At 41.1% G+C, this 26781-nt stretch overlaps 1 protein-coding gene across 2 annotated transcripts in view; it reads left to right on the plus strand.

The window, feature by feature from the left end:
- Positions 1-26305, plus strand: part of LOC134740952 (fibronectin type-III domain-containing protein 3a) — a 110576-nt gene extending 84271 nt beyond the window's left edge. Inside the window, exons 3-10 of one of the 2 annotated variants that reach the window (XM_063673623.1) lie at positions 9880-10055; positions 16054-16252; positions 18310-18539; positions 19031-19185; positions 19532-19718; positions 19896-21917; positions 23213-23407; positions 23665-26305. In XM_063673623.1, the coding sequence (XP_063529693.1) occupies positions 9880-10055; positions 16054-16252; positions 18310-18539; positions 19031-19185; positions 19532-19718; positions 19896-21917; positions 23213-23407; positions 23665-23751 (3251 nt within the window). In that variant the 3' untranslated portion in view covers positions 23752-26305. Of the gene's footprint in view, positions 1-9879; positions 10056-15290; positions 15541-16053; positions 16253-18309; positions 18540-19030; positions 19186-19531; positions 19719-19895; positions 21918-23212; positions 23408-23664 lie in introns of those variants that run through there. The other variant, XM_063673624.1, reaches the window with a different exon arrangement.
- Positions 26306-26781: the final 476 nt, after the last annotated feature.

Here is a 26781-nt window from a genome sequence, read left to right on the forward strand (position 1 = left end):
GGCCAGGACAGGATGATGGTGATGATGAATTGTAGTTAATAGCAATAAGAATAGAATATTTCTGAGCGATTACAGCAGCAGTTAAGCCTAATGTGGCTTTATTCGCTGGATGCTTTATTTAAAACCTACTTATATGAATTTATATCACACTTTAAACTCTCGCGTTTTGTACACGTAATTAATGTGATGTGTGTGTGTGTGTGTGTGTGTGTGTGTGTGTGTGTGGTGTTTTGTAATGTAATTTATATCAATTTCATAAAGCGGATACGATGCTTTCCGTGAGGAAATACAGGGTGGAAAAAATTAATGGGCCCTGGAGGGAAAGTGCCTTAAGGCCGTTCCATCGGTTTGCCGCTGTCACTGGCACATTTCGCAAGAAAGAACGGGAAAGATCATGCGCGCCAAGTGTCAATTTTGATCGATTTTTGTAGATTTTTATTTATTTTAAAAACGTTACCTTACAATATCGAAATTCTTTTATTTTTTGGAATTTTTAGTCGCTGCGATTCCCGGGCGAGACAAGCAAATTTAAAAAAATCTTTGTATGCAGTTTTGTTTCTTTTTAAAAATAAAAGAATGTTTCCTGTAAGTGAAATGAGTTAACTTAAGGTTTTATTTTAAGGCACTTTCCCCCCAGGGCCCCATAAATTTTTTCTACACTGTATAAAGAGCCTATTAAAATAAAAATTAATTAATATTACTTTAAGTTCTGAAAAAAAAATAGTAATAGAACAATTCGAAATAATTTAAAACAAAACAACTGGATTATTCAAAAGTACTTACACATGGTAGGTTGTTCTTGTTACCTGTACATGTAACTAGTAAAAGTGCTACAAAATCCGAATTTATCCCATTTCTGTCACGAGTTCCCTGTAAGATATGAATAATTAACTTGGGTTAGACCAAGCTAAGTTAGCATCGATTTTTTCATAGAAGTTTGACGTTTAGAATAACACTTTCACAGTCTGTGCTATCAAAATCGCTGCCAACTTAGCTTGGTCTGACTCTACTAGAGAGAGAGAATATTTTTGTATTATTTCGTTATTTTGTTTTGATTTCGGTAATGTCGGTTCGGTAAAATTTTGCTCAACGGCATTTTTTAAATATCACAAATTCCGAATAAGAAACGCAGTGGAAAAATCCAATCCAAGTACAAGTACAATGTACCTATATTGGCATGTGTTGTGCTTATATGATGAATTAATTGGCTGTTTTTTTTTCTAATTACATACATATACGCAGCGATAACATTTAATTTTGCAGTGGTTTTGCGACGCAAAGATTGTTCACGACATAGGTATTTTTGTTAACCATGCAACAAGGCATAATATGTATGATGTAAAGAGTATATAATAGTATAGGTAGATAGATAGGTACACACACGTAGGTCATGCTGAATTTTATTATTTTTATATTGCTATTATGGATGTTATAATAATTTCAATGAATTTGTGACTACTATTTATGTACTTAATGAATTATTGTAATTTTTAATGTAAGGTATTTTACTGTTATTTTAATATGATGTAACTTAATCGATGAACTTTACTGTATAGTAATTTGATGTTATTTAGCAACTGACTTGTAAATTGGCTTTATAAAATAAATGACTATGACTATGACTATTTTACTAATTGAGCTGTTAGTTTTACGACTTTCGTAACTCAGCCTCTATCATTAATTCTAATGACTTCTAGGACAATAGCAAAGATAGATATAACTCCGTAATAGATGGATACAGTCTAAGGAAAAAACGTGCCTCCAAAATCACGAAAATTTGATTCTCGATCAGATGGCGCCACTAGTTTTGGCCTACTCTCGTATAGAGGGCGTTGACGGTCACTTTTGTTATTTATAATTTTAACGCATATCAGTGAAAGAACATGGGTCAAAATCATATAAAAATTACCAATGCAAATAAAAAAATCATTTATCTATATTTAAATACATTTTAACGTATTTTTATAAATCTTCATTTTTAGTTTTAAAGTATGTCGATAGATGGCAGTGAATTTACAGTGGTTACAAAATTTACTATGACAGTACCGCTCTACCTTATTATATCCTCTTTGACAATAGCTAGGCATATTAGGTACTATATGTATATTATTAGACATGTATTATGTAGGTATAGGTAGTTACATACTTTTATTGACGTTTGAGTTTGACGTTTGGCACAGCGAATTTGTGAAATTTGTCCAACTTGATTTATTTAATTAGTCACCTACCACGGATAAATTTAAAAGTAACTAGGTTAAAGCGAATTTTTTTTGTAAACATTCGATATTTAACAATAATACAACAAATAACGTTATTTGTTGTTGTGTTGTTGTAAGTATTAAGTAGGCCTACATTAGGCATTAGGTATTATCTTAACACATCAGCAATAGCGAATTACATTACAGTTATGATTACAACGCTTCAGCATTAGCGTGCAAAAAACGGCCGCCATAGATATGAAATAACGGAACCACTTCTCGGATCTGCATTCATCCAATTAACTTTTTGTTTTTTTTCGACATTGACACGGCGCCCCCGTTCCGGCCGGTGGCGCTGCGCTTTATGAATGAACGTGTTTTGGATGTTCGTCGAAATCCGTCTGCGGCCTCGGATAATGTCTCTTTGTGGGATCATCCACTGCCGCCGGTTCGGTTCGGAAACGCGCCGCATAGTTTAGATCGGGGGTGACATTCAACCAACCTAGCACTGGCGAGTCAAAAGGCAAAAGGTCAACCAGTGAACAATAAAGGCGCGTCACACTACGTGTTCATTTGAGCCATGTGTCCAGGAACAGCGTATCGTAGGTTCCTGATTCGAATGGTACAATGTTCCCCAGTCAGCGTCAGACAGGCAGCGATTCGTAGCTCTAGTTGAGAGAACACGCGCATTCATGTATTAATAATATTACTGATTTCGACATCAGGCTACGCTGGTTCGCTTAAGAGCTTGACTCCCCGTGCTTGCGTATTCACTGAGAATCCACGGCCAGCAATGCAACTCACTCAACCGCAGGCTCTTGAGCAACGCCACGGGAATCCCGCGACAGCCTTGACGTGCTTTGTTTCTCGAGTAAAAGGATCTTTTTTATTTCGCCATTAATTTGAATACAAACAGCTATATTGCATGCGTTATTTAACGTCCACGCAGCTGTAGTTTTGCGCGCTTCATAAAATTATTAAGGTCACTCAGCTGGCATTTAAACCAAGCATAAACGCTTATTACGATCGAGTCAGTTTTATCACTTACATTGTTGAAATGTATACATATTACTTAAACGCAGATAAATAGCTTTCTAATATTTTTTAAATAATGCCACTAATAATCAGTATGCATGACATGACGATGCATACGTCAATGAAGTAGTACAAATAGATACAATAACCCAACATTTTAGTTTAAAATATTCGCGAACACGATTTCGCAGTCGCATATTTAGAGGTATGATCAATGCCTTCATACCGTATGAAGGCATTGAATTTGATACAATTTAATCGGAGATCATTTATCTGCTCGCGTCAGCCTTTGTCTCCTATAGGCGATTTTATTTTATTTTATAAGTTCTTTATTTAACATAATTTATTACATGATAATTACTTAATCTAGTGTACATTTGCATCCTAGACAGTAATAACAATAAATTGATACAGTTTAGTGAGCTATAGGCGCTCATTATAAACTTTTTAACACCTCAGTGTTTACTCGTATAACATTATTGACATGGGTAATATCATATAGGGTAGGGTAGGAAACAGTGGCTCAGTTCGAACAGAGGCTCAGTCGCCCCAATATCGCCTTTATCATGTTGGAATTAGGTTGAGTGAGCCACTGTACCCAGCAATTTTTTTCCGAGCCACTATTTCCTACCCTACCCACTACACACACACTACACTAATGCTTATTATAAGTAAACAACAGCATAAATATTATATTAATACGTTCGCACAGATAGCTTACGTTTTTGCCAAAAGGCGATTGGAACGCCCCGTCTGAAATCTGAATGAACGATAGAACCCACAAACCCAGCCACCGTGACCGTCCGCGGCCGTAAAGGCCCGTGACTTGTAAACACTGTTTAATTTTGTACCTACATACTCGCTAATTAACCATTTCTATTATCAAGTAAAACGTAACATGTAAATAAAATAATATTAAATAATACGTGCACGATAACGGCCGGTAGGTAGATGACACATGGGCTTAAAATAGTGGTAAGTTAATTCTGAAAGCAGCGACCTATAATTAGCATGTAGGTAGGTAAATTTATATCTATATCTACATACCTATTTGAGTTACGCGCATCTGGAGGCCTAGCCAAGATGCCAATCGTTGCGCCGTAGCGAACGAAACGCTATGTCTCTGTCGCACTTATATGGAAGATTGATAGAGAGACATTACCGTTTCGTTCCGTTCGCTAAGCCGCAACCGATTGGCATTTTGGCTAGGCACTCTCTGATATCTACGAGTATAGTGGTATAGTTGGTCAAAGGACTAGAGGGAATCATACTATCTTTGTCTTACACTAGTACTAGCACCCAAAAGGAAAGGATGAGTATAGTTTTTTTTGTTCTTATTTACTGACAAGATTTGCTTGACCAACTATAGATATACTTTCTTATGGTACGAGTAGGTCTACCTATAAATAACTTCAATAGGGATGAAGACATGTTGAATTTTATAACAAAATCTAGTAAAATAGATAGCAAATGAGCAATTAATAGTGCACTGCCTTACGGGAATATAGTTCAGATCCGGAAACCGCTTTCAACTTTTAACATAATTTTCACATTTTTGGTCTGATTTTGATTATTTTGATATCAGTGTATGGCTTGAGACATCAGCTTTAATTTTGTAGTACATTGCTTTAACGTCCGACTTGGTTTGGTTGAAAAACCCAAATAATCGATTTTTTTTTTCATCATTTTGATTTATTTTTAAATTTCTCTTAAACTATTGTATATTTTGGTACATAGTGTATTAGTGAAATATATAATATTTTATTGGCTTTCGTTTAATATCCCACACGTGTATGTGCATTGCATAGTTTGTGTGCAATATGCAATATTCGCACCGAGGCGGGAGTCATTTTGATGACATCATTTCGCTGAAGTAGATGGCCGGCGCCGCTGTCTCCCGGCAGTTTTGGAGACCCAATACCATGCCCAGCAACATACTAAAATTTGGTAGCGGTTTCCGGATCTGAACTATCTCTTCGACCGTTTCCCATAAGGCATAGTACTATTATCACAATATTTAAAATATAATATATTGTGGATATTAAAATAATATATGGAAATGATAAATAAAAACCGGCCAAGTGCGAGTCGGACTCGCGCATGAAGGGAGCCCCACTTAAATATTTATTTTATTCTGTTTTTAGTATTTGTTGTTTTAGCGGCAACAGAAATACATCATCTGTGAAAATTTCAACTGTCTAGCTATCACGGTTCATGAGGTACAGCCTGGTGACAGACGGACAGACAGACGGACAGCGGAGTCTTAGTAATAGGGTCCCGTTTTTACCCTTTGGGTACCGAACCAGACAACCCTTTGACAGACCAGACAGACCTTTTTTCGCTCAGACAAGATGTGAATGAAAAAAATGCGTTCTACCTACTTATGACATTATTGCTGGTACACAACTTACGAATTACTCTAATATGAAGGGTTATCCATTTTCTATGTAGCAACAAGTATAACCCTACGGAAGTGGTCTTACTATGTAACACGTGCTGTATATTATCACTTCGCCACCTACATTGTAAGCTGCGAAGGCGAATAGGGCAGAAAGGGTGCAGCTAGGTTAGTGGTTGCTTTATGTAGTCACGGTCGGTAATGATAATAGTAACTAGAACACTTGATAGTGGAGCAACATTGCAAAATGTCAGTAACCCCTACTTCCATAGACAAGAGTCGGTACAGAACATGTACATGACATGTACAGAATAAATAATACATCAATCATTTATTTTCACGTCACAATAAATAAAACAGTAAATAACATCCATGCATAGATCGTGATCGGCAACGCAGGCTTCGTCTAGTGGACACAAAAGCAAATCAGCAACAGGCTTCGTCATCGACTTACAAATGATGTAATCCGCAACAGGCTTTGTCTAGCTTAACCACTAAATTAAACTATTTAGGCTATGGTGCCACCCCGGACCGTAGCCGGCCCAAACGTCCCCATGACACTGGCAGCGTTGCCCCGTTGAATTGCCAAGGAGATCTGTTGGACCAGGTACGATCCGGAGCGAGGATCGCAACCCCTATCTCTCAGTCGCCGACCCAATTCCCACACAAACTCCTTAGCCTCCGCACCCCAAGGTCCTGCAGTCTTCACCGCAACTGGTATAAAATCATGATCATACATTGGTTCCAAGGCAGAATACTTCGTATGCTTCTGTTTAGCCGCATACTCCGCAGCTGAACCAGCAGCACCGATGGTGTGACTCAGATGGGACGGGGCAAAGGTGCTAACACACGTTGCGTCCCATAAGAGGCACCGACCCTTCTGCCAAGGAACCAATGTAAGACCATCTGGCCTTTTGCCATCAGCCCGGCACAATCCCGGAGGCTCCAGGACACAGGGAACATTGGCTGAGACCAAAGCCCTGCGAACTACCTCATTTATCGCATGGTGACGCGCAAAACGCCCAGCTGACAACTACTGACAACTAAGGCCATGGTGACCGTCCTCCTGAACCATGGCTCCACATATACACCTATGTACCTCGCAAACCTTCGAACCCAATCGTAAGGCAACCGCAATCCTCAAAGAATCGTTATCTAGTAACGTGCCTAACTGAGGGGAAGGCAACGCATGAAGCCATGCTCCTGATTCGCACCTAGATGCGGCCTTCAGGCGCGCTAAATCTGAGCCAATAGCCTCGCTCAGCAAATCTGCAACCACCTTCTTACATAGGATGTCGTCCCAACCTCTTTGGGTCGCAGGATTGCTTGGCGGTTCCGTACCCTGACAAAACGATGACCACTTGACAAATGCCTCCGCAGCAAAAGGTATCTGGGAATTGCCACCATTGTCAGACAATATTCGAGTGACTAGTCCCAAAGTACCATGTGCCGAGGCAAGGAAAGCCACTACGCCTACTTCACGACACCGACGAACCCCAAGACCCCCGTGACGTACCGGAAGAGCGGCCTGCGCCTCATTCAGATGTACATTTAATATTGACTCCAGCGCTAACTTGAGTGTGTCATCTAATTTCACTACATCGTCATGAAACATCCAGGTGGGAGATGTTCTTAAAATATACATTATCCGAGGCATCGCGAAACAGTTCCGCAGAAGAACAACCTACGTAAATTTGGTCGGGTTATTTGTTGCCTTATATGTTCATGTTATACTCATGTCCCAGAGCCTAACTAGCGCCACCGGAGAGATTAGGAACTATTATTTAAAGCTGAAAGCGGTCACTTTTACAACAATTCTGCCATAAGAGATTGGCATCCTTTCTATACCATCCATACGTCGTCGTAAGTATACTTAATGGCTCCTCTACACGACACGATGGCCCAGCGTAGGCCAGTCCAAGGGTCCCAGCTATGCGGTGGAATGAGATAGCAATATCACTTGCTCCCTCTAACGCATAAATGTGTCCCTTGGACTGGCCTACGCTGGGCCATCGTGTAGAGGAACCATAATGTTCTAATCGTTTACATTTCTACATATTTATAGTATTTATAAGTAAGTTGAAAACGTTACGATATGGTTACGTTACGATGCATAACTAGAACGATTTCTTTCAATGAGTATTAGATATAGTTGGCCAAGCAAATCTTGTCAGTAGCAATGTAAAGCAAACTAAAGTAGGGCAACACTCAAAGAGCAGTATTAATGTAGTATTGCGCTAAGAAAAGCAGCAATGTACATCGAACCAAAAAAATATTTTTTTACTGCTTAGCGCGCGAGGAGCGCGCTCTTCGTACGTCAAGTCAAATTGCCGCTCGCGGTTAATACTTTATTGAAACATTTTAAAATTGTTATTATTATGCAGTAAAAACGATGTTCACAATCATAATATATTTATTGTGACTATACGCAAAGATAGATATAACTCCGTAATAGATGGATACAGTCTAAGGAAAAAACGTGCCTCGAAAATCAAGAAAATTTGATTCTCGTTCAGAGGGCGCTACTAGCCTTGGCCTATTGTCGTATAGATGGCGTTGACGGTTTCGTTTGTTATTTAACAATTTTAACGCATATCAGTGAAAGAACATGGGTCAAAATCATAAAAATAATTAATGCAAATAAAAAAAATCATTTATTCATATGTAAATATTTACATTTTATCGTATTTTTATAAATCTTCATTTTTAGTTTTAAAGTGTGTCGACAGATGGCAGTAAGTTTACTGGGGTTACAAAATTTACTATGACAGTACCGCTCTGGTATAAGTTACTCTATGCTATACGTATACAAAAAAGGTGTTACATTTCAGGTACCTGCAACCACTGAGCAGTCACTGGTAGCGTATTACTGTAACTATTCCTCTCACGATTACAGGACTTATTAAATATCAAATATGTGGACTATTTACATTTTAATATGATTTTGTTTTAGTAAACTTAGAAGACATAGACAGAGAGCAAACAGAATTGACGCCAATTCAGAAACTGAAGGAGCTTGAAGATAATAAATATGCCACTTGTTAATGTAAATTATTGTACTTAAAGAATGTCACATAACTGTGTAATTTTTTTTTATGGTTGTATATTATACATATTAAAAATAAAAACAAACAATTTATATTTTGGTGTTTATTTATTTTAAAGGTAAATAAGGTTTAGGTCACTTTAACTTACACTATAATTCAGGTCATTCATTGAAAGAATAGGTATAATGAAGTTACCAATATTACAAGAATAATCTAATCCATTGCTCTCAATATTTTTGTTAAATTTCAAATACCTAATAAGTTTAGTTTTCGCCTTGGTTGCGTTGTACACGTACATAAACCACCGTAGATAAGTATTGTCTCAATTGTCTAAAGAAAAATACTACTAACACCTTATATTGGGCGAGTTTTAATCCTGCAACAAACATATGCAAGGATTAGGTAGATGTTGCGTATGAACGGCGATATAATCAAGGTTCTAAATACTGTTTAAAAAGTTTACCTTTGTAAAAAGTCGAATCAGTCGCTGAATATATCAGACATGTAGCCTATGGACGGTTTCCAGGACTCCATTTGTGGCCTTATTCGATAGATTTAGGCATACTTTTTAATTTTATTTATGCCATAAGTCTTATAACCCTAAAGCAAAAAAAAAGCACAATCAAAAGTTCTTCCAGTAATTATCATAACCTCCAATTTTTGAAATATTTACTATCAATGAGCATGATTATACATTGTTAGGCACCTTCAGTTCATGCACATTTGCACAATATTATTTAATATATTGGTATTTAATGGTAACAACAGAAATTCTCTTAAAATAGAAACGACTCAGAATGTAAACAAACAAGATGGCGAACCACATTCCACAGATAAGACACAGATGACACGCGATTTTGGAATTATTCGAACACAGTGTTGCAAACCCGCGATTTTTCAAATTTGCCCCCTTTTTCTACTGACAAGATTTGCTTGACCCACTTTAGCTCACACACTTCCTACATTGCAGTCCTACCTACCAGAGGACCTACCACGAAAATCGAAATTTCCCTATCTGCCTCCCTATCGCTCTTGCCGCTTGCGATAAACTAGAATATCTAGTGATAGAGAGGCAGATAAATAAATTACGCTTTTCGTTTTTCGCGGTAGGCCCTAGTGTCGGTGCTCTTGCAATACCGTTATGTGCTATTTCTAAAAAAAATATAGCTATTTTTAGCTTATAAAGTTTATGGTGTTCCAGGCGGGATGCCGGTGGTTACGTCGGCGACGATGATGCCGCCCATGCTGCCGCCGGTGCTGGACGAGAACATGCGCCACTACCTGGTCCACCAGCACCAGCACCCGCACCAACACCCGCACCACCAGCCCCACCACCAGCCGCACCACCAGCCGCACCATCAGCCGCCGCCGCATTACGTTAGTATAATAATAAAAATATTATTTTAAACTTCATTGATATTTAAAAAAATACAACAGTTGGACTTAATGCTTCTAGGCATTCAGTCAACCATAGGGTGAAACAGAAATGTTTGGCAGTTGGCATGGATATTATATACTGAATAATTATATTTAAATTAGTGGGCTCATATAGCAGGTAGTAGTAGTTTTTCTATTTCATTCAACCTATTAAAGATAAGGATAAAAATAAGTTTATTGCACACAAAACAGGACAGTTATACAATACAAAAATTGGTGTGACATCGGGTGGGTGCATAGCATGGGTTACATAGTACAGAATTTCCAGGGGTTCACAACGAATGTTTTTTAATGGCGCAGGAAATTTATTAGGTATCCAGAACAAGATAGTGGTATCTCTCCAAAAGTATATATGCATTACCTACTCAAAGTTATCCCGATGCGTTTTTACGCCTGTATCTAAAAAAAACACATTTCAACCACAATGGCAAACTTGCCATAAATGTTATCCAAGGACTAACGGTACGAAAAGCGTCATTTCCACGAATTATACGCAACAGTAATTAATCTAGAATTGCACGTCCTAATTTTTATGCCTGTAAGGGTACCCTGCAGAAGAACCTGTGTCGTACAGTGAATGAATTAGGTCCTTTGTAGAATTAACAATTAACTGTACCCTAAGTTTCGGCAGAATGACAGCAACTCAATAAAGGCATGTGAGAGCACGACTGAATCGAATGATTTAAGTATTGCTTGCTAATTGGTTTTTTACACACAGTGACGCAATGCTCCAATATTTGTAAGTACATTTGCAACTGGATCTAGTTATGGTATCAAGTAGAGCTGTGATAAAACCAACAACTTTAATTATAAATTGTAAACCATGACCGGGCCTCGATAGCGCACCTACAGCATTCTAGATTTACGTCGAGATTGCTATCTCGAATAAATATATGGTTATGCGGTTTGCATTGTAAAACGAGTAGTAGATTTCTCATGCAAAACTCATTTAGCGGGTTTCTCGGCAAAGTTGAGCCCTAAAGCAGTCATTTAGCCGCGTCGGTAGCTAAGCTGGCAGCGGATATTCTCGTTGGCTGCCATGTTTAAGTTCACTGGCCCTGCAAGGTCGGACGTCGGACGTCGGGGTACATAAATATTTTTTACAATATTTTCACTTAGTCCATTACATACTGATAATAGAAATCAGCTCGTTAAATAGAGGATAATCACAGGACACCGGCTCCGCGCATCACAATGCTTGACTAATTAACGTAGGCCGATTTATGGCATTATATGATGCGGGCGCCAATTTATGTTAACGCATAATTACTACATCTTTGTCTGCTTTGCCTCTTACTAAATAATTGTAAAAGTTACCACGGGAATGGGGAGAAATATTAATTACAGTGCGGTCAGCGCCGACGCCGATGCAGATGACGTCCATATTTTTATGATTTAGTAGTACTAGTAGTAAAACTCTTGATTGTACAAAAAGAGACATAAAACAAGAGAAAAACGCATTATTTACAAAGGCGAACTTATCCCTTTCCTTTTATTTTTGATTTGCCAGCTATTGATAGTTAACTCATGGGCCCGGGCTGGGTCTAGGACAACAGTAGGTAGATCTTTTTCTAAACTGGCGACCCCCCCCTCTGACTTTGATCAGGTGACCCCCCCTAACTATAAAGCTGGATCTGCTCCTGAATATTTTCTTAGCACACAATTTGCCTACATTCTCAAGATACAACAAAACCATAGATGGGCACCGTTAAACAAAATAAACAAAAAGTTAACTTCGTTAATCGCCAGAGGAGTAAGTAAGTAAGTAAGTAAGTATAATTGGAATGTGTAATTCAGTTATACGCACAGACGCAAGCTATAACAACACAAAATGCAATAATATGTTACACTAAATATGTGACACGGTCCTATGGCTCTACAAATAAGATCGTGTCAGATATTTGTGCGGCCTTCGTTGTGTAAGTGTAACATATTGTTGCAGGTGTCTGTACTATAAATTTGTATACTTGACAAAACAACAAACGAAACACTCGTCACTCTAAGCGCCGGTACTAAGCAATGAAACGATAAAACGAATCATAAGAATGAAATTTCTTTGCAGTTTTCTCGCTTACAGGCGCCGGCAAGACATATATACATAGATATAATGCATATATACTATCTACAGTACCTAGGTTTCACTCACGGCACGCGCCGCGCCGCACTAGTCGACCGGCCGGCCCGAACGTACTTGTCAAAGTGAGTTTTTCGCGTAGCGGCGAGGTACGTCTTTCATCTTTTTGGTAAAATACCTACGTACTTCCGTAAACAATTTTTAAAGTTAACTTAAAAGTAAATCCGTTATCCATTATAACGTCCATTAGAAAAAAACATTACTAATTTAGTGAGTCTATTTTCAAAAAATGTATCTGTAAAACGGCAAGATGAGAAGACGTGCTAATAGAAACCAGTACGACTAAAATCGATATCGATAAAATTAATATAGAAATAATAAGTTCGTATCAATGTGGTATCAATCATATCTTTGTTCACGATGCTAGTAACAACCATGTAACAACATTATGAATAAAGAAAGGTCTTGACGTACGAGATTATATTCGTTGATATGCAACCTTCTTAATTAATGTTGGGTCGAAATAAATAGTAGATGGCGCCAGCATAGCTTGCCCTGTCAATCCCTAGAATTGTGTCAAATTTTTGTTATTTTAATGCCCTGGATGCCAGCCCTTTAAGCCAAATCTCATAGAAAAAGGGGCAAGCTATGATGACTCCATCTCTGCAAACCTTTGACAGTTGCCAACCCCATTGTATCAATTTTATAGTGATATCTGGTGACGTAGTTTGCATAATACTAAGTCAACTTTACGCAAAAGTAGGTAGTCGATCCAATAGGGGATATTACTGCAATTTTCTGCCACCAGAGTGCAGCAGTAGCCCGTTTAGTAAACCATAGAGTAACTTATACATACTGTGCCTTTAACAGTTTTTTGACAGGTTTTCAGAGATAATAAAATATGACATTGATGCACCAAGGCGGTTTGTTTGCCTCTGCAAACAAACCGCCTTGGTTCTCTGACCTACCGGGAAACGCGAATCCGAAATTTCGCTATCTGCCTCTTTATCGCTCGAATATGCAAGAATGACAGAGATGTTAGATAACGAAATTTCGTGATAGACCCTCAGATTGTGGTAGTGGCGCCCCCTGCGCAGTTTCGCGTAATATTCCCTTATCTTTACTAATGTTAACTACATTTCTAAGTGTTGTACTTATTCATACTTCAAATATCTTTATTGCCAATATATTACATTTACATGGAATATAGACCCTGTAAGGGCACAGCAATTGAATCTTATACCTACATAAGCACAATACATACTATAAGCATTGCACAGACATTCGAATAAAACTATTCATTAAAAAGAATTAATAATAGTTTATCAAAGAATAAAAAATAAGTTTGTCAAAGGACTGTCTCATTTCAAACATAGACAGAGAATTATACTATCTGTCTTACACTAGTACATACTAACACCACTAACACCCAAGAAAAAACGATGAGTATAGTTTTTTTGGTTCTTATTTACTGCCAATTTGGTTTGACCAACTATATGCGAGAGAGTAGAAAAAAGGCATAGACCTAGCATTACATAGACCAGCTATACGCGTGCGCCCGTAAGGGATAGAAATAGATGACGTCATAAACGTGGGGATACCATATTGGTAAAAATTACCCCAATATTTGATATCCCGTTGGGGCGATTACCCTGGAGGCAAAGTTAGCTTGTTTGACGGTATTAAAAAATTGTTAAATAAAATGTCAGTGGGCCGTTCTTTTTAGGCGTATAAACAATGAAATACCTCCTATAATTCGCGCAGGTGGTACAAAACTAAACATGTTTAGTAAATAAAACGTAAAATAAAATGTATTATGGGTTTTAATTTAAAGAAATCACAAATCGCAATCACACCAATTAATATACACCACATTTAATCTTCACAACATTTGTTTATTTATTTTTTGGAATTAGAAGTACGAAAAAACTTCGAGGTCAAAATTACCCATAAAATTATGATATTTTCATCTGGTATCCCTAACATGATTGTTATGCAGCTAAATTAAGAAGAAGTTTAAAAATGGCTGACCTCAGACTCCTACCTACCTACGTAATTTGGGCGGATAATTTTACAAATAATGTTTTGTTAATTTGCGTAAATAATTGTGATATTTTTATTGAAATCGTTTGATTCTACATTGCTTTGAGTGTAACGTAATTTTACGATGTTATTCTCACATATTGCGTTAAGAGGAAGGTGTAAAATACCGTACTTACGTGTGAAAGGTTATGATCTCATATTTTTGCTCAGAGCGGCTATTACAGCCGATTACAGAACAATTCACCAGTATTTTATCAAAGTTCAAGCATTCAAAACGCTAACCATCACTATATTTCATAAGAGAAAGCACAATTTCATACAAAACAACGATAATTAAACAAGCAACGAACAAACATGACATGTCACGTACTTATTTGTTTGCCACAACCTCGGTTGTGGCAGCGGTGGAAAAGTGAAACTATGACAAGGACAAACAATAACAGCGCTTTCTCTGCTACTCCTACTGAAAGATACATAAGACTATCCCGTTCGGTCATTTTCCCCCACTCCTCATGACCGATCCAGTTATACTAGATTCATGAAAAAAGGCGACAAATTTAAAAATGTAGACGCGAAGGGATATCGTCCCATGTTAAATTTGAACTTCGCGCCTTTTTCTACTGACAAGATTTGCTTGACCAACTATATTTTATAATTTGAATAATTTCTTTCTGCAAAGAAAAATACACTTGGTCAAGCACTTGACAAGTTGACATTGACATTTGTAGCAACGTCACTCTGACATTGACAGGACTAAAGTCGTAAAGCATGCGTAAAGCGCTTGATTTGGTTTGTTGGTAATTATAATGGAATCGATTTGGAATATAAAACTCACCCTCTGTTGATACTGTCGACAATGGTGTTTAACTTGATTGCTCGTTGAAATATCGATTTTTGTTTTGTGAAGCAGTTGTCTTATAGTATTCCACTGTGTTATTTGACAATGATATGAACACCGGGACAAAGTTGACGCTAAAAATGAATACGTGTTCACCTTCTGTGTAAACAAATTGTAATGTAATTGTAATTCAAACACAAGTACGCGGCAGTGTTGTGTTAAATTCTGTTCATGAATAATCCTGACATTTTTAGTATATTGTTCAATGCATACTAAGTTAGTGTGGTTGGTGATGTACTCATCGTAGCTATGTTATACCTATTGGTGGATTGCGATAAAGCAGTTGGGAAGTTGAACGTTATCGCCGGCGAGCGCCGATCGGTGGATACGTGGCGCTGACGTCCACCAAATTATAAAATACGTATATAATGACAAATCCAGAAGAATCTCAAGATCCCTCTATAGCAAAGGTCAGTTTAGTGCAATGTTATTGTTTGGTAACTGTTTTCTGTATTCAATTAGCACCATATGTCGAGATACAAAACATGTTTGTTACTTATTATTGTTTTTGATAAGATTGAAATTTTAGGCTTTTTGATTGTACTTGAAGAAATTGTGATATAAAATGTTGCCTTTTAAAATCACAACATGTATTTTTAAATAGATTAGTTACTCTATCAAAATGGTAGCTATAAAGCCACTATTATGTCAGTTTAATGTAAATGTCTATCATGTTTATTCACTTATGAAGATAAATTATAATGGTGTTATCGCACTTAAACTATCGTGAGACATATTTCAAAATATTTATCAGTACGGTTTTTACTCACTATTATTATTATTCCCAAAGAATCCGAAACATGTCGCAAAAAGCAAAAAGCAACTAAAAATAATAGTGAGTAAAAACCGTACTGATAAATATTTTATAATGGTGTTATAAATGTTAATAGAATAATGTAAACAAGCTATTTTTATGATTACAGGGTCCAGCAAATGGTGCGGGTGGTCCCCAGCATTTCTACGGGCCTGGCTACCCCGCTCACTTCCACCATGTCCCTCCGCACCACATGCAGCACTCCCCACCTCCGCCTGTCTACCAGAAAGATGAACGTACACAGAGAATGCACTCCAAGCTCAAACAAAAACTGGAGCGCAAACAGACCAATAGAAATAATGGTATAGGTAAGTTCATTTCATACGCATTTAATGTAGTCAATTTTATATCTATATAATGGTTTCAAAATAATGTAAACAATGTTATAACTTGTTATTCTTTTAATGAAGTATCTACAGTTTTGTAACAAGTTTAGCAAATCATGGATATGTCTTTATGTTTGTACTTAAGGAATGAGACTTTTATCCAGATGTTTTTATTAAATATAAAACATTTAAATTGACATTTTCTAATAAGTAATAACTGGTAGTAACATTCAGTAAAACAAGCAAACCAAACAAACCTTTTTTGAAATAGTTGTCAATTAGTATATATTGTATTAGTATTATATTATATTATTATACTAATAATTTGATAATGATTTATGTTGTTTATGGAATACTGTGATCTGGAACAAATTATTTTATTATTATAAACACAAATGGAATGGAACAAACTATTTTCAACAATTTGTTAGACAGACGGACAGAACACAGTAAAAGTGTTTTTCACATAGCTTGGGTCGGTGACAGCTGTCATTTCCGTACAATTTATAACCTTAAAATGTAAATATGTAATATGTATCTATAAAGCTAAACATAACATAGTGGTAGATGGCAGGTTATACAATATGTCGACGAGTACAGACTCGACGAAGGCTGCTATCTGACCCAAGTAAACGTTTACTTGGGCCAGATAGCATCCTTCGAGAACAGCCAGTCCATTGAACATCAAAAGACGTATTGAGAAGCCTGGAAGAGCTTCTGGTCCATGAAAGGCGATTAATGAAGGGCAACCTTGCCTCCTGCCCATCCTAACCTACGGTGCACTGAGGCTCTAAAATCGAAACCCAAGGTTTGCCAGCGAGCGATGGAGCATAGTATACAAGGTGTTTGTAAGACTGATTGAATCAGAAAATGGAACTACGCTCCAGAACTCGAGTTGTAGATGTAGGCGTCAAGACCGCTAAGCTTAAGTGGGACTGGGCTGGACATGTCTGCCGCATGCACCCGGAAAGGTGGGCCAAAATGGTTACTGAGCGGGCAGGCAGACCGAAAAGGAGATAGCGCCGACTTGGAAGCATTCTACCCAAAATGGTGGGAAAATGCTAACGACAGGGTCGAGTGGAGAAGACGAGGGGAGGCCTTTACCCAGCAGTTGGACACTAAAGTAGGCTAATAATAGTACATTATTGTCGAGGCTCGGAAGTAGCTACTTGCTGGCTAAGGATTTGTTTTAAACGGACGACCTTGGGAGTCCGTTTAATTGAATCCGAAGCCAGCAAGTAGCCTTCCAGCCGAGTCATATATAGTGCTTTTCTCAAAAATGGCGCAATAAATGCAAATATAATAGAAATATTTTACAGAAGCAACATTGTTATGTATATATTTTCACAGAAAAAAGTAAAAAGATTTGCTTTGCCGCCGTTTTATTTTTTTTATTAAAAATGGAAGTGTATTTTTCTGCTGAAAATACGCCAACCTATTTGAGACACCTAAATAGTCGCGGTACCAACATTATAATAATAAGTACTGATCATCTGTTTGGCTGTTTAATGGACCTATGCCTTCATTTGATATGGCCACTTCAACTTTTAAAAAGTTTGGAACTCGACAAATAATGGAATTTGTATGCAACATTGCAGTCTCGAAATCGAGACTGCTGAAAAAAAAAAAAAGGTATATGTACTAATGTGTGTATGTATGGTGTTGCTGTTACTGTAACCAAGCTATTTGAAAAATACTATAACATAAGTTTATGACCAATGTCATTTGTATAGCTAGGAAAAACCAAGTAATTTTTCTCAAAAATGGACTGCAAAGTCGACGTTGCCGGTTAAAAAGTAGGTCGCGAAGTGCGTAGTTTATGGTCAGTCAAAAAATAAGTTAAAAACATTGCAGTCTCGATTTCGGGACTGCCAAGGTCGTCCGTTTAAAACGAATCCTCAGCCAGCAAGTAGCTACTACCGAGCCTCGACAATAATGTACTATAATGTATTCAACATTTCGATATGTATTGTTTTTACGTAGCCTATCGTCTCGCCGGATCGTCTGTTACATCAGTTTATAACGACGTTCATGTTCAGTTCCAGAAGCGAACTCGGGCGGCAGCACGCCGTCGCTGTCCCCGCGCAAGGAGCTGAACGGGCGCGGCGGCGGCGGCGGCGGCGGCGCGGGCAGCGGTGGGAGCGGCGGCGCCTCCTCGGGCGCCTGGTCCGAGGGCGAGGGCTCCTCGGCCGGCGCCTCCGTGCAGGGCGACGACGACAACGACACGCAGGCGCTGCTCGACCTGCTGTCCGCCACGCGCACGCCGCAGGTATCAATAACAAAAAAAATAGCTAATGTTACGCACGCGAGCTACGTGGGACATTTCATTTCGTGTGTAGTGTAGGCATTTTATACAGCCTCTCAAAAAATCAGCATCAGCATCTTTCAAAAAAATCTTCAGGGAATTATCTATTTCAGAATTGGTGGAATAATTTGTATTCTGTATTGAAGAAATCAGAAAACCTTGGAAAAGACTCACGTAACAATCTATTTCGTCCAATATTGAAGTCCAAAATTGTTATCGTTTTTGTCTCATCTCTTGTCTTTGAAGTATGTCTCAGGGCAGTACAACTGTCATGGTCGTTACAATGTTCGACGAATAGTTCTCAAGCGAGTTAAGTCAGTTCAGTTTATTTATTTATTTATTTTTCGGAGAACCAACAGCTATCAATTATACAATAGTTATATAAGTAAATAACAAAAAGCCATATTTAGATTTAAATGTTTTCTCAGATGCTATACATAACTTTGTTTTGTCAGGTCAGCGACATGACCCCTACGAGCGCGCTAGTGCAATGGAACTCGCCGCTCCCGGAGGGCGTGACGCTGCCCAACGTGGAGCTCACCTACGACCTGCTGCTGGGCGACCGCGGCCGCTACAAGGCCATCTACAGCGGGCCGTCCCTCTCCTGCCGGTTGGTAGCTAGTTTATACACAACAATTTTATTTTTGTTCCACTTTTGCAGGCTACTCTCGCCTTCCGAACCCTCAGCACTCAGATTAATAACCATTAACATTAAAACTCCTGCTTAAATTAAAACGTCACCATCTAGTGGACAGACAACACTTTTCATAAAAAAAAAACTGCACTCAAATCGGCTTATTTATTAGGGAGCTACAAATTTACAATGCTACAAACAGACACATAGATACATCTAAAACCTAACGTAACCTAAAACATCCCTAAAATGAATTCGCATCGATATATGTATGAACTTGTCTAGTGTTCAGTATTATTTGATCAATTGTTTGTGTTTGCAGCGTGCGCGACCTGCGGCCGGGCTGCGAGTACTCGGTGTGCCTGCAGATCCGCGCCGGGCAGGCCACAGGCGGCGCCAGCGACGCCGTCACCTTCCGCGCACCCGCCGCGCCGCCCGAGCGCCCGCCGCAGCCCCGCGCCACCCAGCGCGCGAGGACCTCGCTGCTGCTGCGCTGGCAGCAGGCGCAGGTATATTGTCCAACCTACCGATTAACGAGGACGGTCGGGAAAATGCATATTCCTTTTGGTAGCTAGCGCTCGTAGGGGTCATGTCGCTGACCTGACAAAAGTTAGCCACATTCGGGATGTCAATAACAGACCTGTGTAGTTTTTTAATAAAGTTTTTAATGCATTTTCTGTTCGCAGGACAACGGCGCGCGACTGACGCATTACATCTTGGAGATGGACGACGGGCAGGGCTGGCGCGAGGTGTCGCGGCCGCGCACGCGGCAGCACACGGCCGGCAACCTGCGGCCGCAGACGCGCTACGCTTTCCGCGTCGCCGCCGTTAACGAGTGCGGCCGCGGCGACTACAGCGACGAGTGCGTCGCCTGGACCGCCGGCGCGCCCCCGCCCGCGCCCACCCCGCCCGCGCTCGCCGCCGCCGCCGCGCATCAGCTCGCGCTCGCCTGGGAACCCCGCAAGGGCGACGAGGTCTTCACCCTCCAGGTCGACGACCCCGCGCAGGGCTACGGCTTCCGACCCGCCTACCACGGGGATAGTAACGAACATACGTGCACCGAGTTGCGTCGCGCGACCGAGTACCGCTTCCGGCTGTGCGCGCAGACCGACGACGGCCAGGGGCCCTGGTCACCCGAAGTCGCGTACCGCACGCTCGCCGAGCGGCCCGCGGCGCCGGCCAGGCCGCAGCCACGCGGGAAGATCCTGCCGCGCACGTTCCGGCTGCGCTGGGAGCCCCCGGCCGACGACGGCGGCGCGCCCGTCTCCTCCTACACGCTCGAGCTCGACGGCGGCGACGGCTACCGGCGCGCCTACTCGGGCCCCGAGCGCGAGGCGCACTGCGACCGCCTGCAGCCCGGCACGCCGTACCGCGCGCGCGTGTGCTGCGCCAACGAGGCCGGCGAGAGCGAGTGGTCCGCCGCCGAGACCGTCACCACCGAGGCCACGGCGCCCGGCGCACCCGCCGCGCCCGAGCCGGCCGGCCCCGTGCGCGCCACCGCGCTGGCCGTGCGGTGGCGCGCGCCCGACTGCACCGGCGGCGCGCCGCTCACCGAGTACCGCGCCGAGCTCGCTGCGCCCGAGGGCGTGCGCCGGGCCTACTGCGGCGCCAAGCCCGAGTGCGACGTGCGCGACCTGGCGCCCGGCTGCGTCTACAGGCTCACCGTCACCGCCGTCAACCGAGTGGGCGCGGGCCCGCCGTCGACGCCGCTCGACTTCACCACCGCGGCGGCGCCGCCCGACGCCCCGGATACGCCAACGGCCGAAATCCTCTCGGCGCGTTCCGCTCGCCTCGAATGGACCGCCCCGCGCGACAACGGCGCTCCCGTGCTCGACTACCGATTAGAGATGAGCGCGGCGAGCGCCGACGAGGCGGCGTACGCGGAGGTGTACCGCGGTCCCGACACGAGCTGCGTCGTCGACGCGCTGGTGCCGTTCTCGCCGTACCTGTTCCGCCTGTGCGCGACCAACGCGGCCGGGCGCGGCGCGTGGTCGGCGCCGCGGGACGCGCTGACGCCGCGCGCGGCGCCCGGGCCGCCCGGCGCGCCGCGCCACGAGGCCGGCGCCGACAGCCTGCGGCTGCACTGGCGGCCGCCCGCCGACCACGGCGCGCCCGTGCTGCGGTACCGCGTGCAGGTGGACGACGACGCGTTCGAGACCGACGGGCCGGCGGCCGAGCGGCTGGTGGAAGGTCTCACTCCCGACACCGTCTACCGCGTGCGCGTCGCCGCGCTTAACGAACTCGGGCTGGGCGAGTGGAGTGAGGAGGCTCGCGCCGGCACGCGACCGCCGCCGCCTGAGCCGCCCGCGCTGCGATTGGCCCAAGCCGCGCACAACTACCTGCGGCTCGAGTGGGCGCCGAGCGGCGGCGAGGGCGCGCATTACTGCGTGGAGATGCGTGCGGCGGACGCGCGCGAGTTCCGCCCGGTGTACCGCGGCTCGGCGCGCAGCTGTAAAGTAAAGAAGCTGAAAGAAGCGAGCGAGTACTGGTTCCGGGTCCGCTGCTCGGACGAGCGCGGCGGGCGGGGCGGCTGGGGCGAGGCGATGTCGGCGCGCACGCCGGCCGCGCCGCCGCCGGCGCCGCGCGCGCCCGCGCTGTCGCTGCCCGCGCCGCGCCAGGCGCTGGCCGTGTGGGACGCGCTCGACGACGCCGTGCCCACCACTTACGTGCTGCAGTGCGCGAGGGGGAAGGATGCCATATTCAAAGAGGTGAGACTTCGTTGTTCATTTTTAGGGTTCCGTACCCAAAGGGTAAAAACGGGACCCTATTACTAAGACTCCGCTGTCCGTCTGTCCATCTGTCTGTCTGTCACCAGGCTGTATCTCAAGAACCGTGATAGCTAGACAGTTGAAATTTTCACAGATGATGTATGTCTGTTGCCGCTATAACAACAAATACTAAAAAGTACGGAACCCTCTCGGTGCGCGAGTCCGACTCGCACTTGGCCGGTTTTTTTTGTTTTAATTTTGTCAAATTAGAAATTCTATCTCTAGTTTAGTTTAGTACTATATATATATATTTTTTTTTTTTTTTTTTTTTTTTCATTAAATATATACAACAAACTTTTTACTATTTCTAATTATACATTTTAATTTAAGCCAGCATTTAAAGACATAGTGTGCAGTAACAGCCCAAAAAGACCGGGGCCTGTGCTAGGGCTAGTTACAATATATGTGACACAATTTTTAGAGAGCGATCGGATTTTGGATAAACAATTTTCTTATAATATAAAGTTTACTTAATTCAATTAAAAAAAGCTTTATTAAATAAACATGCATTACTGGTATTTTTTATTTTTATGTACGTATTTAATATACGTATATTGGGTTTTTATAATTATGTAAGTAGCTATATATATTATTTGCTATCTAATACACATACATACATATATATTATATGGAAAAATAGAGAAATATGACACGGAGTTACGTAGCAATCTATTCACTGAGGAAATATTTTTGTGTAGAAGTCTTTAAATTCAGTAAAAGAAAAACTCGGGAGAAACACTTTAGTTTTTTTATTTAGCCTACTTATGTAACTTTGATTATTTTGAGTAGACACGCTTGAATAGCTAGGTTGTATTATGTCCTGTAGGTCACCTGGTAATTTGTCAAAAAGCCTAGTTCCAACATATGAGTAGTGTTTCCTAGCTGCAGCACTGTTCGTAATCGGTATCTTATATTTGCTTCTGGTGTTTCGAAGGTTTGCCGGGTTAACATTTAATACCATGTCATCTATATGTCTACTAATATATATTATTACTTGCCAGATGTATAGTTGCCTTGGTGCTAACACTTTACTTAACCTATAAATTGCTTCAGTAGAAAAACGCCTTGGTTTTCTTTTAATAATTTTAATGGTTTTCATACTCTATTTAAGGAAACTGTAGGTCTATAAGTCTGATTACCCTATATTGTAACAATTTATTACTATAAGACATTGTTTGTTTCTAAATAAAGAAAAAAATATATATATACAAGCTAACCCTCATATCGTTGGGCAGGTGTACTCGGGCTGCGAGCCGCAGTTCCAGCTGGAGGCGCTGGAGTACGGCGGCGAGTACTCGGTGCGCGTGTGCGCGGTGCGCGGCGGGCTGGCCAGCGCGTGGTCGCCGGCGGCGCGGCTCGCCGTGCCCGCGCCGCCGCCGCCGCAGCGCCCGCGCCGCGCCCGACCCACGCGCGCCTTCTCCTCCCGCCAGGTGACCACATACCACATTAATAGTTTGCCGGGGCTACGCCCGAGAGGCTTAAAAGTGCCGTAACTGCGGTGTGAAGTACCTACTACACATTATTATGTTTATATACATTCGCTTGTACCTATTATGTTAGCGTGTGAGTGTAATTTTTTGCCTTCAACACCGTAAAGTTCCAGTATTTAAATTGCAACTTATATTTCATATTTCACTGGTTACCCCACAAAGTTCCCAGATGCTAATAAATAATATGTTTGTGTCAGGTGGCGTGGCTGATGGCGGGCGCGTTCCTGCTGCTGGGCGTGCTTGTGGCGGTGCTGGTGCAGCAGCTGGTGGAGCCGCGGCCGTGACGCGCGCTGGCGGCGGCGCCGACCCGCGCGCTCGCCACCATCTAACGTGCGGTGTGGCCGTACCCGCGTCACACCCGCACCGCGACCACTGTGCAATTATCCGCCAATATTTTATCGAGAGACGAGACGTTGTAGTTGAATTCCGAATTGTTTATTATGTAAATGACTCGCCCGGGTCTAAGTATTCGGCCTAGCGACTCGTGGTTCGCCCGCTCCGTGGCTTCACGAGTGTATAAAATATTTTATGCGTAAATGTTGCAGTCACCGACTTGTATAATTTTAATGGCAGCGTATCATGATATCATAATTGTCTCTTGTATGTTGTAATTGTAAACTTTCACAAACTCTATATCTAGTCTATGCTTCGAACTTGCTGTTTATGTTTATCGTTCTTGTCTGAGAAGGCGATGTTCTATATAGTAACTGATATCTATTTTATCACTTTTCCATATACATGTAGTAAAATATTATTTTAAGTATTGAATGAAATGTACTTCCAATATTTACTAGTCTTCTGACTGTAATTATGTTTTCCAAATATTTAATGATATTTTTATAAAATATTAAATCGGTCTGTTGCATGTTTTATCAGATTTAGTATAGCGACCAAGGTGCTCTATTATTATTAACATTCTGTTGAGAGGGACATGGCCCCTCGCTCTGCAACGAGTTTCCAGTGTGTGTGCTGTGATCACTTCCTTATGCGAATGAGACTGATTTTAAATAAATGCTTTCTTTCTAGACACGTTTTGAATGATGGCTTTCATAATATCGGTCCCTAGCCGCGTCCGCGTCCGCGCCCGTGTCGACGCCGGACCGCGTACGGTGTCCGACCGTGTACGGTGCGGTGCTCGACCGCGGACGGCGCCTGATCGCGTACGGCGGCGCCCAATCGCGCCCGACGCGGCCGTGACGTCACAGTCCGATCATGTACTCCGAATGCTTATTTGATAACATTCATATAATCGTATTGTATCGACGATAGTTAATTTTAACATTTTATATCATAGGACATGAACTTTTATTAATTCATTATATTATGTAAATTAGAGTTATTTGTATAATTTTAAATTTAGAGATTACGAATTATTGAGATTGTTACCACCCGGTATAATGGAATAGGGAGTTGTTAAATTCGACCTAATTTGTAAGAGTTTAAGTTCCAAATATGACAAAGAAATAATTATGTAATCAATCATCACTAAATATTGATGTTCTTGCTACTAATTGTTCATTACAGTATTAGAGAATTTTTTAAGCTATTTCACTATGATGTCTTCGATCGATGATTTCTTGTAGATAAGCGAAATATATCTTTTATTCTATTCAGTCGTTCAGAAACGTTAGAATTAAAATTAATAGTGCATTATGAATTTACATGTTTATACTTGGATGTTTCTTAGTATCATTGTTCCCTATTGATGTTATCAGAAATGGAGTTCTCTACGGACTATCGGCTATTCTTATACACGACATTCGTTAGGCTGTTGTCCGATGGGCGGCGAGTAAGCGATTATTTTCTCGCACAATTATCGTACTACGTGCAGACGTATGTAGGCCCCGTGTGAATAAAAGAGATGAAAGAAAGCATATACTAATTTGAACGCTGACTGCTCACACTGGCTGCGAGTTGCTTTATGTGAAAACACTCGCCTGTGAAGAGAATGAACTTGGTTTTCGCTGATGGCGGCCGGTCGGACAGCCGCCAGTGTCCGCGGCAGCGGCCGCTTGCACTCGTTTGTACGAACTTTACCGTGACGCACCAATATTAGGCTTAAACATAAATATAATATTTCGTAAATATATGATATTTACCTCTTCTGTGATTAGCGTATCTTTTCTTGTTAAATCTTCGTTGTTATCCAATACATTCCTATATTTTTCTTTCAATTTCATAGACGATGTCGGCGATGAATATTCACTTGTGCCTCATTTTGTAAGGCGTTGTTTGAAAGGTAAGCACAGCTTACGGCTTATAAAAAAATATTAATTTTTGAAATGTTTATCATAATAGTGTGCAATTAACTATTTATTTATTCTGTATCGCTTAATATAATATTTATTTTTTAGAAATTATATAGAGTTTCTACGTATAGTGTGGTCTAATTACAAAGGGAAAATTCGATGTTCCTAAATAAGTTAGCATTTGCACAATACACGGACTCGGCTAAACTGTGTACAACAGACAAGCATTCCAAGTTGATTCCACTTGTAAATAGGCCTAATGAACTCTCGTCTTGAATGATTGTACATCGCGCTTTAGTTGTCAAATGTAAATAAATCTGATGTTATGAATCATGAGCTTCTTATAAGGGCATGTTTAGGTACTGAACATGTATGCCAATGGAAATTACTACACTGTATTGAGACTAAACGTTTTAAAATAATGAAATGAATTATATTAAATTAAATAACGGGGATAACATCTCATATTGTATTTGTGTTTGAATTAGTAACGTATAACGAAATGTATATGTTTATAATGTAATATTTGATGACGTTATGTATACAATTTATTAAACATGAATATATCAATAAAACTATATTTTGTGTACGATGAATGTTTAATTTCATTATTTAACTTAAATCACCTTAATTTTAGATCACTACAAAATTATTATCTCACGCTAATTATTTTAGACTCGGTGAACATTTGTTCTCGAACTGAGCTAAGACTATAAAGGCGGAATTCCACCAGTGTGCGGCACAAGCATTTTTGTACTGAATTTGCTTGTGCCGCACACTGGTGGAATCCACCTTTACGGTATGAGCAAACGCATTATAACAGTTTTCTTATTCCCTTTCCTCGTAGTATTAGCTCAGTTGTCAACAGAATTAATAAAAATTGTTGGTCATTAGGTACATGTCTTAAAAATCATAACTACAATAAATACTACTTAAAAAATAAAGAATATATCAAATTACAATTTATCATACAATACAACGAAGGTAAACACGCTTCTTTGGTCCTATTCGAAGACTAGAAATTTTGTACTATAATGAGTATTGAATTATTTTACTCTAAAAGTC

Source organism: Cydia strobilella, chromosome 4 (genome assembly GCF_947568885.1).
Source record: "Cydia strobilella chromosome 4, ilCydStro3.1, whole genome shotgun sequence".
Lineage (NCBI taxonomy): Eukaryota > Metazoa > Arthropoda > Insecta > Lepidoptera > Tortricidae > Cydia > Cydia strobilella.